Here is a 15,243-nt window from a genome sequence, read left to right as displayed (position 1 = left end):
CTATGTATTAAACCATCATAAGTTTCAGCTTCCAAATTTGTAGGACTTATAATTTTTAGTATATAAAGCTTTTGTTTGTGTTGAATGAGTTGTAGTATATAAAACCCTCAGCATAGTACCTGACACCATAAAAGAGGCTAATAAATATTCCAAATAAGAAGTAAATATTCAAAAAGGAATGAAAGGATGATTTCTTTGTAAATTTGGAATGTCTGTTCTTGATTTCTGACCATTTATTTCCAAAATACAGTAGAAGATATATTGAGTACTTGTTCAAAGTAGGTATTCCATATTTGTTAAATGGTTATGGAATTTATTTTTTTCTTGGTGGTAGAAATTGGGTGTTTAGTATTATTTTAAATGTTTTGCTTCACAAATGCTCAGTATTCAGAGGTAGATCTTTTGGCAGCTTGATGGTCTTATCATTTATGAGGCACTCCTTTGTCTAAGTATTATATAGTATTATATATATTTATGTTTTAAAAATTAAAAACACACCTATATTTATTTTTCTTTCTATATTAAATAGCAGTATTTTATACTGATACCTCTAATTCCAGTGTAATGGCATGGGGTTCTTTCTAGCTTTCTTATCTTTTCAGCTTCTTTCTCCAACATTAAAAAATGTGGTTTCCATTTTCCACAATATTTTTAGTTATTGGCTTCATTCCAGAATGCAGGGGAAGTGTTGGTTCAGAATTGCTATCATGTACCTCTGTGGGGAGTAGTGGGATAGAGACAGCTAACTAGGTTAAGTGGTGGTTTAGAATGGCATTTTATCTTGGTTTTCCTACTTTTATGCTATTATAAATTGAAATTGCTTTATCATTATATCATTGAACTTGTTATATCAGTATGTAAGAAAGCTATTGATTTCTGTATGGTAATTTTATATCCTGCTTCTCTACTGAATTCTTTTATTGTTTGATTTAGTTTTGTTCTTCATTCTCCATGGTTTATTCTAGAAAATGAATTATATCATCTACAAATAGAAGTTCTTGTAGTTTCTCTTTTCTAATTCCTATGACTAATTTTTTTGTCTAATTATATTGATGTACAATGTTTAATAGTAGTGGAGAAGGTGGGCATCCTTGCCTTATTTCAGTCTAAAAGAAGTGCCTGTGATATATATGTCTGCATTAAGTAGCACACTGATCCTGAGTATTTTCTGTTTCTTTGAAATATAATAGTTTTACATGGTGTCTCACGGTTACTTGAAGTGAGTCAAATTTTTTCCTGGTACCCAGTGAGCCTTTTCAAAATTTAGATTCAGAACTTTTATTATTTCTGAAAAGTGGTGGGTTTTTTTTATGTTACAATTTAAAATACTAATCCTGTTCAGTTATTTTTTTATTCAGGTATTTCAATTATATGTAAGTTGGATCTTTTTGTGCCTGTCTTATATTTCAGTCACTGTCTCTCCAAACCATTTTACTTTTCTCTTTACCTTATTTTCTTTCCTCTTGGTTCTTTTTCTACTTTTCTTTAATGTCCCTTATTAAATTTTCGTTCAACTGTATTTTCCAGAGCATCTTGCAATTTAATCGTCATATCTTATTTCTTTTGTTTCTTACCTGATTTCAGTCAACTCCTGTTTTATTTTTCTACCTGATGTTTTTTGTTCATTTTTGTTCTCTCTTTTTGAATTTCTTATTCATGTTCATTTTTCCAGTCTCCAGATCCTTCTTTGAGGGTACTTAATTCATTTTGGAGTGTTGTGTTACAGTTTTCTTTTGCTTCATCATTGATTATTTTGTGGGTAATTTTCATCAGTTGAATTGTTTGATTTTTATTTTCTGTTTTTAGTACTTACAGGTTACTTGAATCTTTACTTCATTTTTATTTTTTTGGATTGGGTTGGTGGTTTGAGTTTGAGGTACTTTGCAAGTTTCCTAGTACAAGAATGCCCTCTCTGTCAGAATAGGAAAAGGTTTTTTGGAGGTTGGGGGGCAGCACATCCATATAATGGAGGGATATATGTCATAAAATTATTTTGGTTATTATTATATATATTGTTTTACTTGTAGGGTCCTAAATATTTTCCTCTTTTTACTATCACTTTACATTTTCTAAGGTGTTCCTCTTCCTACACCTCTTTTTAAACCATTTTCTCCTGAAACTTTCCAAGATAGCCTCATTGAAATCCATACCCGCTTCCCCAGTGAAGTCCCTTCCTAGTACTGTAATCTGCTCTAATCTACCAGTAATCTCTTGCAGCATTTTCACATCAGAGTTCTCTTTCTGCTATTAATTTTAGTTACCTTTTATGCCCACCACCAATTCTGGTCTGCTTTGTTCTAGGCAGTTTTATTAGACTGTCATAGGTCTGTGAAGTTTTGTGATATATAAGCATGAAAAATAACTCTCTGGGTTTGAGGACTGACTTTTCTACATAAATGTAATTTGAAGTTTGGAGATGCTCTGTGTTTTAGTTATTCATAGGTTTACATTTTTAGTTTTCTGGGTTTGAGTTGGAAGATTCAGATTTACTCAGGTACCAGTAGTATTTAAATTAGTGTTGTTTTAAGAATGTTTTCTGATGTTTTTCCCTTTGTGTGATTATAATCTATTATAGAAAGATTAAAAATATTCTGATATCTATACAGATATTTATGGATCTTTATTCTTACTTTTGCTTGTTGAATGTAATACTTCATTGAAGGAAGACAGCTATATTTCTTCTTTCCCCCAGATTAATAATGTCAGCATTGACATTTAAAATCAATAATGATTCCAAATTATATTTGTTTAAAAATTCCCCAATTAAATGAACCTAGTCTAATTTACTTCCACACTTTGGAAAGGAATGTATTTGTCATCAGCAGGAACTTCTTGGATTAATTATCATGATGACATTGCTGTTGCTGCTGATAAATATGAATTTGAAAAGTGTTAATCTATTTAAAACTTCTTTTAACATTTAACCTCTGTTGATTTTGAGATATACTACCGCTTATTGCTTATCTTAGCCTAAAGGAAGATTTTCTTACAATTGAATCTCAAAGAAAACTAGCTCTATAATTCTCATTTTAACGAAAGTTGGATTACAAACACATCAAAATATAATAGAATGGCTTTCCGTTTTACTAGAGAAAGACCAGTATTTGTCATATGACTAGTTTTTTTCTAAAAATAAATCATGTTGGGTACAGGAATGTAATTATGGTAATAAAAGTAGAAGAACATTTTAGTGTTACCTAGAGTAACTTATCTGAAATATCTGTAAATTTTAAAAGCTATAATAGAAATCTCATAACTATAGTCAATGAAATGAAAAGGAAATATTTTATCTATATTCTACCATCCCCAATCATTAAAGTTATCTTTACATAATTTTTTAATTTTATATTTCTAGATTTACCATTTTCATCCTATTTTCTCCTTTTAACATATACTGATTTTTTTTAACTACAAACCTTTCTTAATGTTCAGTTATAAATTTATTTTTAAAATTTATTGCACTTTTTTTAAATGTAAAAAGTCTATATTTGCTGAGTAATTTAAGCATAGTAGTAGACAGTGTCTCTTTTATTTAGAACACCTCAAAAGCAGGCTGATATTTATTTACTTTTCCATTTAGGTTAATTTTAAAGAGATTCTGTTGATGGCATTTAACTTTCTAATAGAAAACTGAGTTTCTTTGGAAGATAGATTTGGTCTGAGGCTACTGAAAACTGAGTGCATATTGTTGTCTTTTTATGTGAAAGTTTCCTCACCTTAGTTTAGCTACAAAATGATGTTTAATGAATATATTGGTAGTTCATAACTAAGCTATGGGGATAAGACACCATTTTATAAGTTATTGATTTAGTGTCAGTAAAAGCCTCACTGTTGTGGGCAAAAAAACACACCTGAGTTTGTGCAGATGTTTTGTTGTGATAGATCTATTACCCAGCTATTAGAAGATAAATGACTGATCTTTCCCATTTTCCATGCCTCAAGAAAATTGAAATAAGAAGGGGAATATCATTTGAGCTGTATGATTAGGGCAGGTTGGATGGCCATTAATTTAAGAGAAGAAAATCTTGGCAGCATTGGCCAACTTACACTGTATTATCAATCAAACCTGATGCACTTCTTGTGATGACCCAGCACTCTCAGGTTTTTGCAACGTTAATTAGAATTCATGACAAAATAGATGCGAGGAAACGTTTTGTACCCTTCATAATTTTATAGAAAATTTATTGTTATTAGTGGAACCATTTGCTTAGTGTGATTTTTTTCATTACCAGCTTGTCAACTAGCATAGATAATCTGGAGAAAATATGAACTCCATAGATGGGGTGTCACTTTTGTTGATGGTTCATGTAGTTTACCTTGGAGTACAGCTAATGGTTGAAGTTCATAGCAACAGCACAGAAAAACATTGCAACCAGGGGAAGATAAATGAACCATGTTTATTGCTTTAATATAAAAAATACATAAATGGAAAACTGCATTTGAATTTGATGAGCTCATTGCTAGTTTTGTTGGAGTGATTTATTTTTCTTCTTATATAAAAAGCTACTATTGACACAGCAAGATGGAAATTAACTGTCTTTTTTTGGGAAACTAATATTTTTGGTTTTATAATCTGAGTAGATCATTTAACTTTAATTCTGGGAGTTTTATAGAATATCGAACATTTAACAGACCAAAATAATCAATTCTTCTTGTAGTGTTTTAGCCTAGGATAAACTTATTAAAACCATACAACAAAATATCTAAAATAGCCAGTTTTATTTTGTGATGGTACTTTTTAAAAATATCCTTACTAATTATCTGTTTCCTTAAACTTTATTTGTACTTAAGTAATTATTCTCTTTCTGTTTTTATGTTCTTTGTTAGTACTTAAGAATTATTTTGTTTAATAAATTTTTAATACCACGTGTTAGCTGATTTTTAATTGTTTGGTATCTATTAAACACTGAAAATAAGAATCTCTAGGCTTAAGCAAAATAACTTGATTTTACATGATATTTCTTAAATTTAAACTTTGTTGAATTACTATTTCAATTCTAGGGATTATTTTACTCTAAATGGTATTATTTGTGTACTTGAACACCTTTTACCAATCAATACATATATTTTATATTAATAACAAGATTGACATATATATAAAACATGTAAGTACAGATATATATATTTAACAATTATTGTGTTAGTCTATAGTTTGATACCATAAACTTAGTTGTTTTAAGAGGTTTTTACATGATACTAATTCTATCCTTTTCAGATACGATTATCACAGGATATAATTTTTAAAGAGTGATTTATGCAGAAGACCTCAAAATGTTAAGTTAAAACATGAACTTAACTTTCTTTCCATATCAATACCAGATAGAGAATTGTATGTATAATACATTTTTATTTAGTTCACACAAATAATCAATTCTTTGCTTTTTTCAATTGAGGTGCATACATGCTGAGACCAGCAGGCACCAGTACATGGGCAGGGCTGGAGTCAATAAATGCAGCGTCACGTTTATACTGATTGGTAATTCATAAAATCCCCACAGGACTGGAAACTTGTTTAGCATAATAGCAAGTCTATATTCTGAGCTGTTTTCTTTCAATTTTATTGTTGGTTGCATATTAATAAACTAAATGTTAGCCAAGTAAAGGGACAAACATTAAAATATGAATATCATTGTATCTAATATTTTTCAAAAGGTACCATTTCAGTAAGTTATATTTCTATTTAATTGTTTATTTTAAGTCATTGGGAAAACTTTAGACACTAAAATGAAGATCCCTAGTCTTCAGAAAGAATATGATATTAATTTATTTTTTCAAAACCATTTTATATTGTTGGCTAACTGCACATATATCCGTGGTATGTATATAGAAGTATTTGTGTATTATATATTTTGCTTAGTTTGTACCTTTATACTAAATATGTCTTGTTTTCACCACTTTGCAAAAGCGTGAGAATTTAAAAAACAGCATATATAGTTCATTAATTGGTCTTAGAGAAAGCTGCCTTTTGTTGGTAATATATTATTTCAGTTTACGCACATTGTTAGAAAAGTGATAAAATATACCAAAATTTTAGCCTGTGTTTTCCTCATAAATAAATTATATTGGTAAAAACAGATGGATTAAAATTTGTTAGATATGAAAATGTTTTTGTTTCAAAAACATTTATGAATTCTTCATACACATTTTAAGATAAATTTATTGTGAAATTATTGTCATTTTCATTGTAAACTGACATGATATGGTCCTTTTTATTGCCTTGGTTCCTTTTTTGAATACTGTCATGTACTGAATAATGAATCTTCAGACTTGAATTTAGGTTAACTTTAAAAAAGAAAAATGTGCATGATGAATATGTTTAATCCATGCATGAACAATTTATAGAAATTTAACCTGATGAAATAAATAATTACCAGAATTTCTACTACTAATACTTCAGAAAAATACTCACTTTGTAGACATGTTACAACTCTTAAAATTATTCTTTGAGAGAGTGACACTTGAAAATTGTTATTTAAATACATATAATCATTTATTAATTAAATGATTAAATACTTTAAATACTGATTTTCATAATACTGATTATACCTCTGTAATGGCAGAATAGAATCTTTGATGGCAGGAAAGCTTTTTTTTAATGTTACTATTTCTTTTCTTTCTAGCTGGTAGCCGGCAGTGTTGTGATGGCTTTTGAGGAAGTGTGCCCGGATAGAATAGATCTGATTCACAAGAATTACCGCAAGCTATGTAATTTACTAGTTGATGTTGAAGAATGGGGACAGGTTGTCATAATCCACATGTTAACTCGATATGCTCGTACACAGTTTCTTAGTCCTTGGAAAGAGGTAAGTGTTGAATTATCTTCCACTTATAAAATATACTAAGAAAATGGATGAACTTAAAAAATGTGTACAACAAAATTAAGAGTAGTAAAATACAGAAGTCTGTCTTTAAGGAGATCTCATTTTTTTCATGTTCTTTTGGAAAGAAGGAAACCGATATAAATGCAAGGATAATTGGTCATTATTTTGGCACTGGTTGATAGATACAATAATATAGTATGTAAAAATTTAAGTTATTCTACTTAAAAATCAAAGTATATTTTAATTATTCATATATAAAAAGTCTTATTCACATAGGCTCTCAAATTGATGCAATTTTACTAATCATCTGTGCTTTTATAAAGTTAATTTTATTTATCATTGGGCAAAGTAAACTTTTGATGACACTTATGCTGGTTTAAGCAACATGCCCATGCTGCAAATTTCTTGGCCCTTTCTTGTAAAAGGTAACTTCGACAAGATATTTTTGTTGCTGATAACTAGTTGTTTGATTTCAGTTCCTTTCTAGAATACTATTCAGATATATTTTTCTGTTGTATAGGTTATAGGTAATTTTTGTCTTATTAGCCGTTGTCACTATTTAATAAAACATTTTTATTTTTTAGTTTTTAGTTTTTTAATTTTTTAACATCCTCACCCCAGGATATATTTATTGATTTTTAGAGAGAGAGGGAAGGAGAGAGAGAGAAAGAGAAAGAGAGAAACATCAATGTAAGAAGCATTGATCAGTTGCCTAACGTATGTTTCTTGACTGGGCATTGAACTGCAACCTAGGTATGTGTCCTGACCGGGAATCGAACTCACAGCCTTTTGGTGTATGGGATGATGCTCCAACTAACTGAGCCACCCGGCTAGGGCTTTAATAAAACTTTTTATTGTACTCTCCTGTCACCATCAAATTATTTTTAGTAGATGTATGCAAATATCCTTTGCTTTGCCATTATGTAGAAATTGGAGTTAAAATAACATTATTTACTATATCTTCTAAAAATATGTAATGAACTTTAAATCTGTCTTTGTAGTTTGTCTATTTATTTGTGTTTATGTTCCTTGGATTTTATCTCATTTTAGATAAAAATTTGTGTTTAAATCTATTTGTAAAACAAAGAAATTAAATTCTACACTGCCATATATATTTATACTTTTGATAGACAATTTGAAAAAGTGCAACTGTATGCATACTTTATTTTTACATATTAACTCTATGAACCTAAATTATTACAAACATGAAATGAACTTTGGTCATTGTACTGGTACACTGGAATTGGTCACTTATTTGCAGTCTAACCTAGGCTTTATTCTAAATTGTGTGGTTAATAGACTGATTCACTAGTTTTCAAGTGTGCACCTCTGCCCTCAGGATGATGTATTTCTGCCTCTGGAATGGCCATGGGGGTGGATCTCTAGATCGTGCAACTTGCTGGGCTTTTGCCACTGTTCCAGAGCAGGCTTCGCCTTTGCCTGCCTTTCATATGCAGCTTTGCATATGATTTCCTTTGAGAAAGATTCCTTGGCTAAAAGAAAAGGAAAAAACGCACTGAAGTAGAAAATTCATGAAGGTTTAGCTAACTATAATTATATGTATTCTTTTTTAAAAATTTTTTAATAAGATTTTTATTTATTTATTTTTAGAGAGAGGGGAAGGGAGGGAGCAAGAGAGGAGGAGAAACAGATACATCCATGGATTGCCTTTTGTATGCCCCCAACTGGGGACCTGGCCTGCAACCCTGGCACGTACACTGACTGGGAATTGAACTGGCGACCTTTGTGTTCTCAGGCCAGTGCTCAATCCTCTGACCCACACTAGTCGGGGTAATTATATATGTATTCCTAAAAATTATAGAAGCAATGGAAACACATGGTAAAATAAATGTCTTTCTTTTCATAACTTCTTGGTAGACCCTTTAGAGGCATTTACTGGCAACCACTTAATTTCAGTTGTTCTAGTGGGTAATTTTACTTTGGATAATACATAGTTTTAAATAATATCAGTTGACACTAAATCAAGATAACAGGCTTGTGTCTCTGTGTATACATATATACTCCGTTTATTGCCAGTGGAAAAGATTTGGAAAGGTCATCCTTTATAGTAGTACTAAAAGCAAGAGATTGTCAAAGATGTTAGACTTTTAGTACAAATGCATTTTACAAAAATAAGGTTCAAATGGATCATCATCATTCAGATTATGTCCATGCTCACTCTTTCACTTCACCCATCTCAGACTTTTCTGTGGCTAGTTATGATTCTGTTTCCTAGAGAACTTTGAGTAGTCCAGTCACTTTTGGTCTTGAACACATTTTGCCCTAGACTTTAAGTTGCATCCAACTTTTTAGGACTACATGTGATAATTTTAACTTTGAAAGTTAGCAAAATGAATTATAATGCAACATATGACCATACTTGGAAGAATCTGAGAAGTATTTGGCATTTATATCTGCTTTCATTTTTCACTGCTCATGTTGTAAAAAGCATACCATGAAATAAAGAGCTGTTTAAGAGTATTATGGAATAGAAAGATTGAATGCAACAGTATTCAAGCAGAGTAAGTGCCAAGTTGTTACTGTCCATTTAAAAAAATGTTTTTTAAATCCTCACCCGAGGATGTGTTTATTGATATTAGAGAGAGAGGAAGGGAGAGAGAGAGACAGAGAGGAACATCAATGTGAGAGAGAGACATCAGTCGGTTGCCTCTCTTATGCACCCCGACTGGAGGTGGAACCCACAACCTAGGTGTGTGCCCTGACTGGGAGGATGGGATGATGCTGCAACCAACTGAGCAACCCAGCCAGGTTATTACCATTCTTTTTTTTAATCATTTTACCATCAACACTTGAATACTTAAAAAAAAAAAAGTTTATTTATTTTTAGAGAGAGGAAAAGGGAGGGAGATAGAGAGAGAGAGAGAGAGACATCGCCCCAACCTGGGACCAAACCTACAATGTAGGCATGGGCCCTGACTGGGAATCGAACCAGTGACCTTTCACTTTGTGTGACTATGCTCAACAGAGCCACAGAGGTCAGGGCAATACTTGAATACCTTTTTTTTTTAGATGAAATCAGTAGAGTAGATAGGTGTTTATTTTAGTAACCCCATCCCATTTTACCTAACAGACAAAGATCACTTGCATGAAATTCTGTATGAACACTACTTTATGATATTAAAAAGGGCCGTTTATCCTGACATGAAAGAACTTGCAAATGAGAAAAGTTGCAATAAAATAATATACTGATTTGTTATATAAAATAAAAAACTGCCTAAAATACAGAATTCATTAAAATTAAGAGGTTTCTGTTAGGTTTGTGTCCAGAAGGGAGGAGTCGGCTGGACCAGTTCAAAGCCTTTATTGAGGGATGTTCAAGCAGGCGGCTGAGTCCGAGTGGACTGCAGCACCAAGGGAAGGGGTAGAGGGACTTTTAAGGGTTTGGAGCAAATCCTCAGGGGGATGGGTCACCCTGCTGGTCAGCTCCAGAGTCCAGGGTATAGGTGTTTGGGAAAGAGCAATGTTCCTTGATTGGGGATGGCTGTTGGGAGACTTAGGGTAAATGATTAAGGAAGAGGGGTTGTGATTAGTTCTTAGCAGGATGTGGCACCTGTGTCTTAGTCACCTCTGTTAATGGTGAACCTGTTAATGGGGAACCTTGTAATCCGGGTGCATTGCAGGGCTGCAGACCCTCTTTGTTTCAGCACAGGTGGTGGCCCAGGTCCTGCGAGACTGCAGGCTGCAGCCCTGAGAACACAGTGACCACTGCCCATAGCCTGATATGCAAGGCCTTACTCAGGGGGCAGGTTACAGGGCAGACAACCTGCTGGTCTCTAGCCCTGACAGTTTGCTTCTCAATACTAAGAGAAACTATGAAAAATAATACTGTTGATACTTTGTATTTAGCAATTTAATAGTTTACCTTCTTATGTAGTATTTTATTTGAGATAGGGCAGTGGGAATTATTATACACATTTCCTAGATGAAGAAACTCACACATATAGTTTTTAATGACTTACCTAAGATAAATTGCTTTTAAAAGGTGGAGCGAAAAATATAAACAAACTAATCTGATGCTTATATCAACATTCTACCGTTTATATTCTATTACCCCATAACTTTTAAATTCAAGTATCTTTTTGCTTACTTTAATAAGTTTCTGTGCATTTGCTTATTCTGTTCCAGTCAAAGCTAATTTTGAAGCTCCCCAATCCATAGTATTCAGACATTGCCATTAGCTGACAACTGTAATTAAATTCACTTTTCACAAAAGAAGATTATTCTCATTAAATTATTTAAAACATTTGTTTATATTTATTGGCTTATAAGATAGCAAAATTATTTTTTGAGGAATTAAAAATTAGTGGAAATACTTTTGAGATGAGCTGATGTACATGCATTTCGTCAGTAAGTTCTCAAATGAACACATCATATACAAACAGATTTCTTCAGAGACAGAAGAGATTTTTAATTTAGTTTATTTGCATCATTATAGATCAGTATTTAGGCTGTTTATATGTAAATGTATGATTTGAGGAACAATTAAGTTTTGACAAAGTAGATTGCAATCATATCAATTGCAATGCATTTTCTATAATTTTTCTAACTGACATCTTTGATGATAAATAGTGGATGCCAAGTCAAAGCCGATTATACAGTGCACTAGGAATTCATGGGACTGTCAGGGAGAAGACCGATTGACTTTAAATTTACATATTAATGAGAAGATTTGTTAAGAGGGTGCTTGACTATAGAAAATAACAGCGTATTTATAGGGCACGACATTTTATAAATAAAGCTGATGCAGCAAAATGGAAATTAAACCTTTTAGGTTAATAAATTCAAGAGACTGCTAAAATGCATGTTTGCATTTTTATTTCCTTAAATTTACCTTTCTCTTTGCTGTCCATATGGATTGTTTTTTCATTCTAGGTCAAGTTTGTATAATTTTGAAGGATATAAAATTACTTAAATATTTTCTTTGTGTTATTCAAGCCTATTAGGGGAGAATACTTGAAGCATAAGTGTAAATCTCTAAGACTAAAGTTGCTTTTATAGAAGTAATGGACTTTAAAACCTGTTCTAAAACACCAAGTAAATTTTAAGGGTGATTAAAAAAAAAACCTCTAGTGGCATTAATTATCAACTGAAATAAAACTCTGGTACTGGGGACTGACAGGAATGTTTCTAATTTTATTAATCTAGCTTTTTCTTTTTAAATTTTATAAGTATATTTTATTGATTATATTGTTACAATAGTTCCAATTTTTTTCCCTTTGCTCCCCTCTGCCCAGCACTCCCCTCCCCCAACAATCCCTCCTCCCCAAGTCCATGCTTATGGGTCGTACATACAAGCTCTCCTGCCTCACCCTTTCATATATTCTTCTTCTTCTTCTTTTTTTTTTAAATAAATAATTAATTATTTTAACATTAAAAAATAACAATCCCTCCCTCTCAAACTTAAGACCCTTTATAATCTTATAAAGAACAATGGGCAAAGGTCTTGAGCTCCTCTAGCTGCTTCAAGCTGGACATGGTCGTCATCCTACCTACCCTTGGGTTCAGAAATCCCTAATAAGAGTGGGAGTGTGGAGGGGATGGTGGCCTTCCCACATGAGGAAGGATCATGCAGACTCCAAGTTGGTTGGCTGTACCCGCACAACGGCGTGCTTGGTTTAACAGGCTGGCATTCTTTTTGTGTTCTGGGGGCAACAGATTTGGCAACAGGGTTAAAAGATATCATTCAATCCATAACCACTAGATGACAAAAGGCAGGTATTAATTTTTCAATGTCCCACATTAGGGAAAAGAAAGGCTTCTTTGGAGGAAGGTGTGCCAGGTACATCTCACCTGTCCAAAACCCTTTTGCCCATTATACTTAGTTTGGGCTGAGGGAAATAGTTTAGGTTTGCCCCTCTCAGACCTCTGGGCTCTTTTCTGTCATTACTTTTTCAAAGAGGTTTTCTATCCATTGCTCTTCTTCTTCTCCTTCTGGAATTCCTATGATACGGATATTATTACGTTTCATGTTGTCCTGCAGCTGTCTTAGAGCCTCTTCAGTCTTGTTCAGTCTTTTTTCATTTTGTTGCACTGTCTGGGAGTTTTTGTCTACATTGTCTTCCAGCTCGCTGATCCGATCTTCTGCTTCCTGTAGTCTGCTTTTAATTCCTTCTATTGTGTTCTTCAATTCAGAGATCGTATTCTTCATTTCCTCCTGGCTCTTGTTGATAGCTTCTATGTTCTTTTTCATGCTGGTGTAAGTCTCAGTAAGTTCCTTGTAGTTTTTCTGGAGTTCCTTGTAGTTTCCCTGGAGTTCTTTGTAGTTTCAACTGAGCTCATTGAGCTTCTCCATAATCCATGCTTTCAATTCCATATGTGATAGTTGGCTCCCCTCTATTTCATTTAGCACTCTTTCTGGGGATTCTGCCTTTCCTTTTTATGGGAGGTTGTTTCTCTGTCTCCCCATTTTTGTGACTCCTATTGTTTGTTGGTGCTTCATAGAATGATCTGCACTTCCTGAATCTGCCCCTGGTGGTGTCAGATCCTGTACCAGTCTGGGCCTAGGCAGCCTGTTGGAGACTTCCAGGGATCTACTGCCTTTGTCTGGCTTCTTTAGTTGTTAATCTATTCAATCCGTGATTAGCTGTCAGGCTTAAGGACCGTGGGTGTGGCAGCTTAATTCCTGTAGGCTGGGCTTTTGCTTCCCCTCAGGCTGACGCCACTTGGAGGGGAATGGTCTGCCTGCAGTATGGAGATGAGTCAGCACTGAGACCCAGTCAGCTGCTTCCCCAGTTCTCCCCTCAAAGCCACCACACCAAACTCTCCCCAAACGTCTCTAGTCCTCTCTGTCTTCCCTCCGCACGAGCCCAGGGTAAGTGCGGGCTGAAATATTTTCATATGTGATCCGCTTAAGAGCTCTTTTCCTCCAGCTGTTTCTCTCCAGCTAGCAAGAAACCCTGTGGCTTTTCGCTTTTCATAGCTGAATACTATTTTACTTTCCACTTTGTTGCTGTAGGCTGGGAAGCTCAGCTGGGGGTTTAGACCCTGCCCTTCTCAGGGGGAACCCCCCGGCTGCTGAGCTGTTTCTCAGTCCCTTCAGCTGCCACCCGTGTGAGCCCAGCCAGCCCTTCCGCATCTCCGCACTCCCTACCGGTCTTTTCTGTCTCTCCGTGGTTATAAGATTTCTCTCTAGCTAGTGTTCGGTTGGTTATTCCAGATGATTTCTCCATAATTAAGTTGTAAATCCAGACTAGTTCTGGGAGGAGGTTAGTGTAGCTTCCACTTACTCTTCCGCCATCTTGTTTCTCCCTAATCTAGCTTTTTAAAGTTGAACTTTCTCAAGGAGATAACAGTTTTGCGAGAGATATAAAAATATTTTATTAATTTGAAACTTAAAACTATATATTCACAGTTGTTTTTGCATATGAATCCAGGTAATATAATTCAGGTGGCAGTATGTATGCGTTTTGAAATTTGGAGTGATTAATCTACTTTTATTTCTTTCAATATATCATTATTTCAATGATAAAGCCCTATATAGGTGTAAGAAAGTTCCACCCACCATACCTAAAGACAGTTTGTTTCTTTCAGTTTCAGTTTGATGTGGGTATTTTATGCCTTATTATTTTTGTTTCAGTAGCCTTAGGACATTAGGAGAAAGGAGTACTTTGTGGGATAATAAATTCAGTCTCAGCAAGATTGAAGTCTTTGTTTCGAACACTTGATGACTTTTTCTGGAATTTTCTTTTTTTTCCTTTTTCAGTCCTTTCCTGAGGATATGTTCATTGATTTTAGAGAGCGAGGAAGGGAGGAAGCATGGGGTGGGGGCGGGGGGCATCTATATGACAACATCTGTTGGTTGTCTCCTGTAGGTGCCCTGACTAGGGGTTGAACCACAACCCAGAAATATGCCCTAACCAGGAACAATGCTCCAACCAGCTGAGCCACTCAGCCACACCTGGAATTTTCTTAAATGCCCTATCATGGTATTCAAGTTTTTTTTCCTACATTTTTTTTTTTAATCTACATTATCTCATGGATACTTAAATCATTGTATTAATATTTTCTCTTCACCATATAATCTGTTTGATTCCTTATATTTTTCTCTGTTAGTCTTATTCTAACATAAAAGAGTAGGTATGATTAATATTGAATTTTAGTCTTCTGACAAGTCATTTATTTACATTTTTAATTTGTGATTTTGCTGCTGATTAGTTTTCCGTATTCATCTCAGAAGAGATTATGATTTTATGGTATCTAATGTAGTAATTTGAATGTTTAATTTTATTCCACAGTGTGGGGCAAAGGTAGGTTTACAGTTGTTCATATGGAAAATAATATAATAATATAATAACTCATAAATAATAATACAAGAATAAACTCTGTTTTGTGTACTCACAACTGTAAACCTCCTTTTGCCCGATCCTATAATCTGTTATCTATTTAGCTGTTATCTGTATAG

The 15,243-nt window shown here is 33.6% G+C and overlaps 1 protein-coding gene across 1 annotated transcript in view; it reads left to right on the top strand.

Annotated features, from left to right (window-relative positions):
* AP3B1 (adaptor related protein complex 3 subunit beta 1) overlaps positions 1-15,243 on the top strand; it is a 258,639-nt gene that overhangs the window by 61,225 nt on the left and 182,171 nt on the right. Inside the window, exon 7 of the mRNA XM_090276405.1 lies at positions 6,621-6,803. Coding sequence (XP_090132531.1) covers positions 6,621-6,803 — 183 coding nt within the window. The remainder of the gene's footprint in view (positions 1-6,620; positions 6,804-15,243) is intronic.

Source organism: Furipterus horrens, unplaced genomic scaffold (genome assembly GCF_987537825.1).
Source record: "Furipterus horrens unplaced genomic scaffold, mFurHor1.1.pri manual_scaffold_5, whole genome shotgun sequence".
Taxonomy (NCBI): domain Eukaryota; kingdom Metazoa; phylum Chordata; class Mammalia; order Chiroptera; family Furipteridae; genus Furipterus; species Furipterus horrens.
Note: the sequence above shows the minus strand (reverse complement) of the source record. Positions and strands in the feature narration are given on the sequence as shown.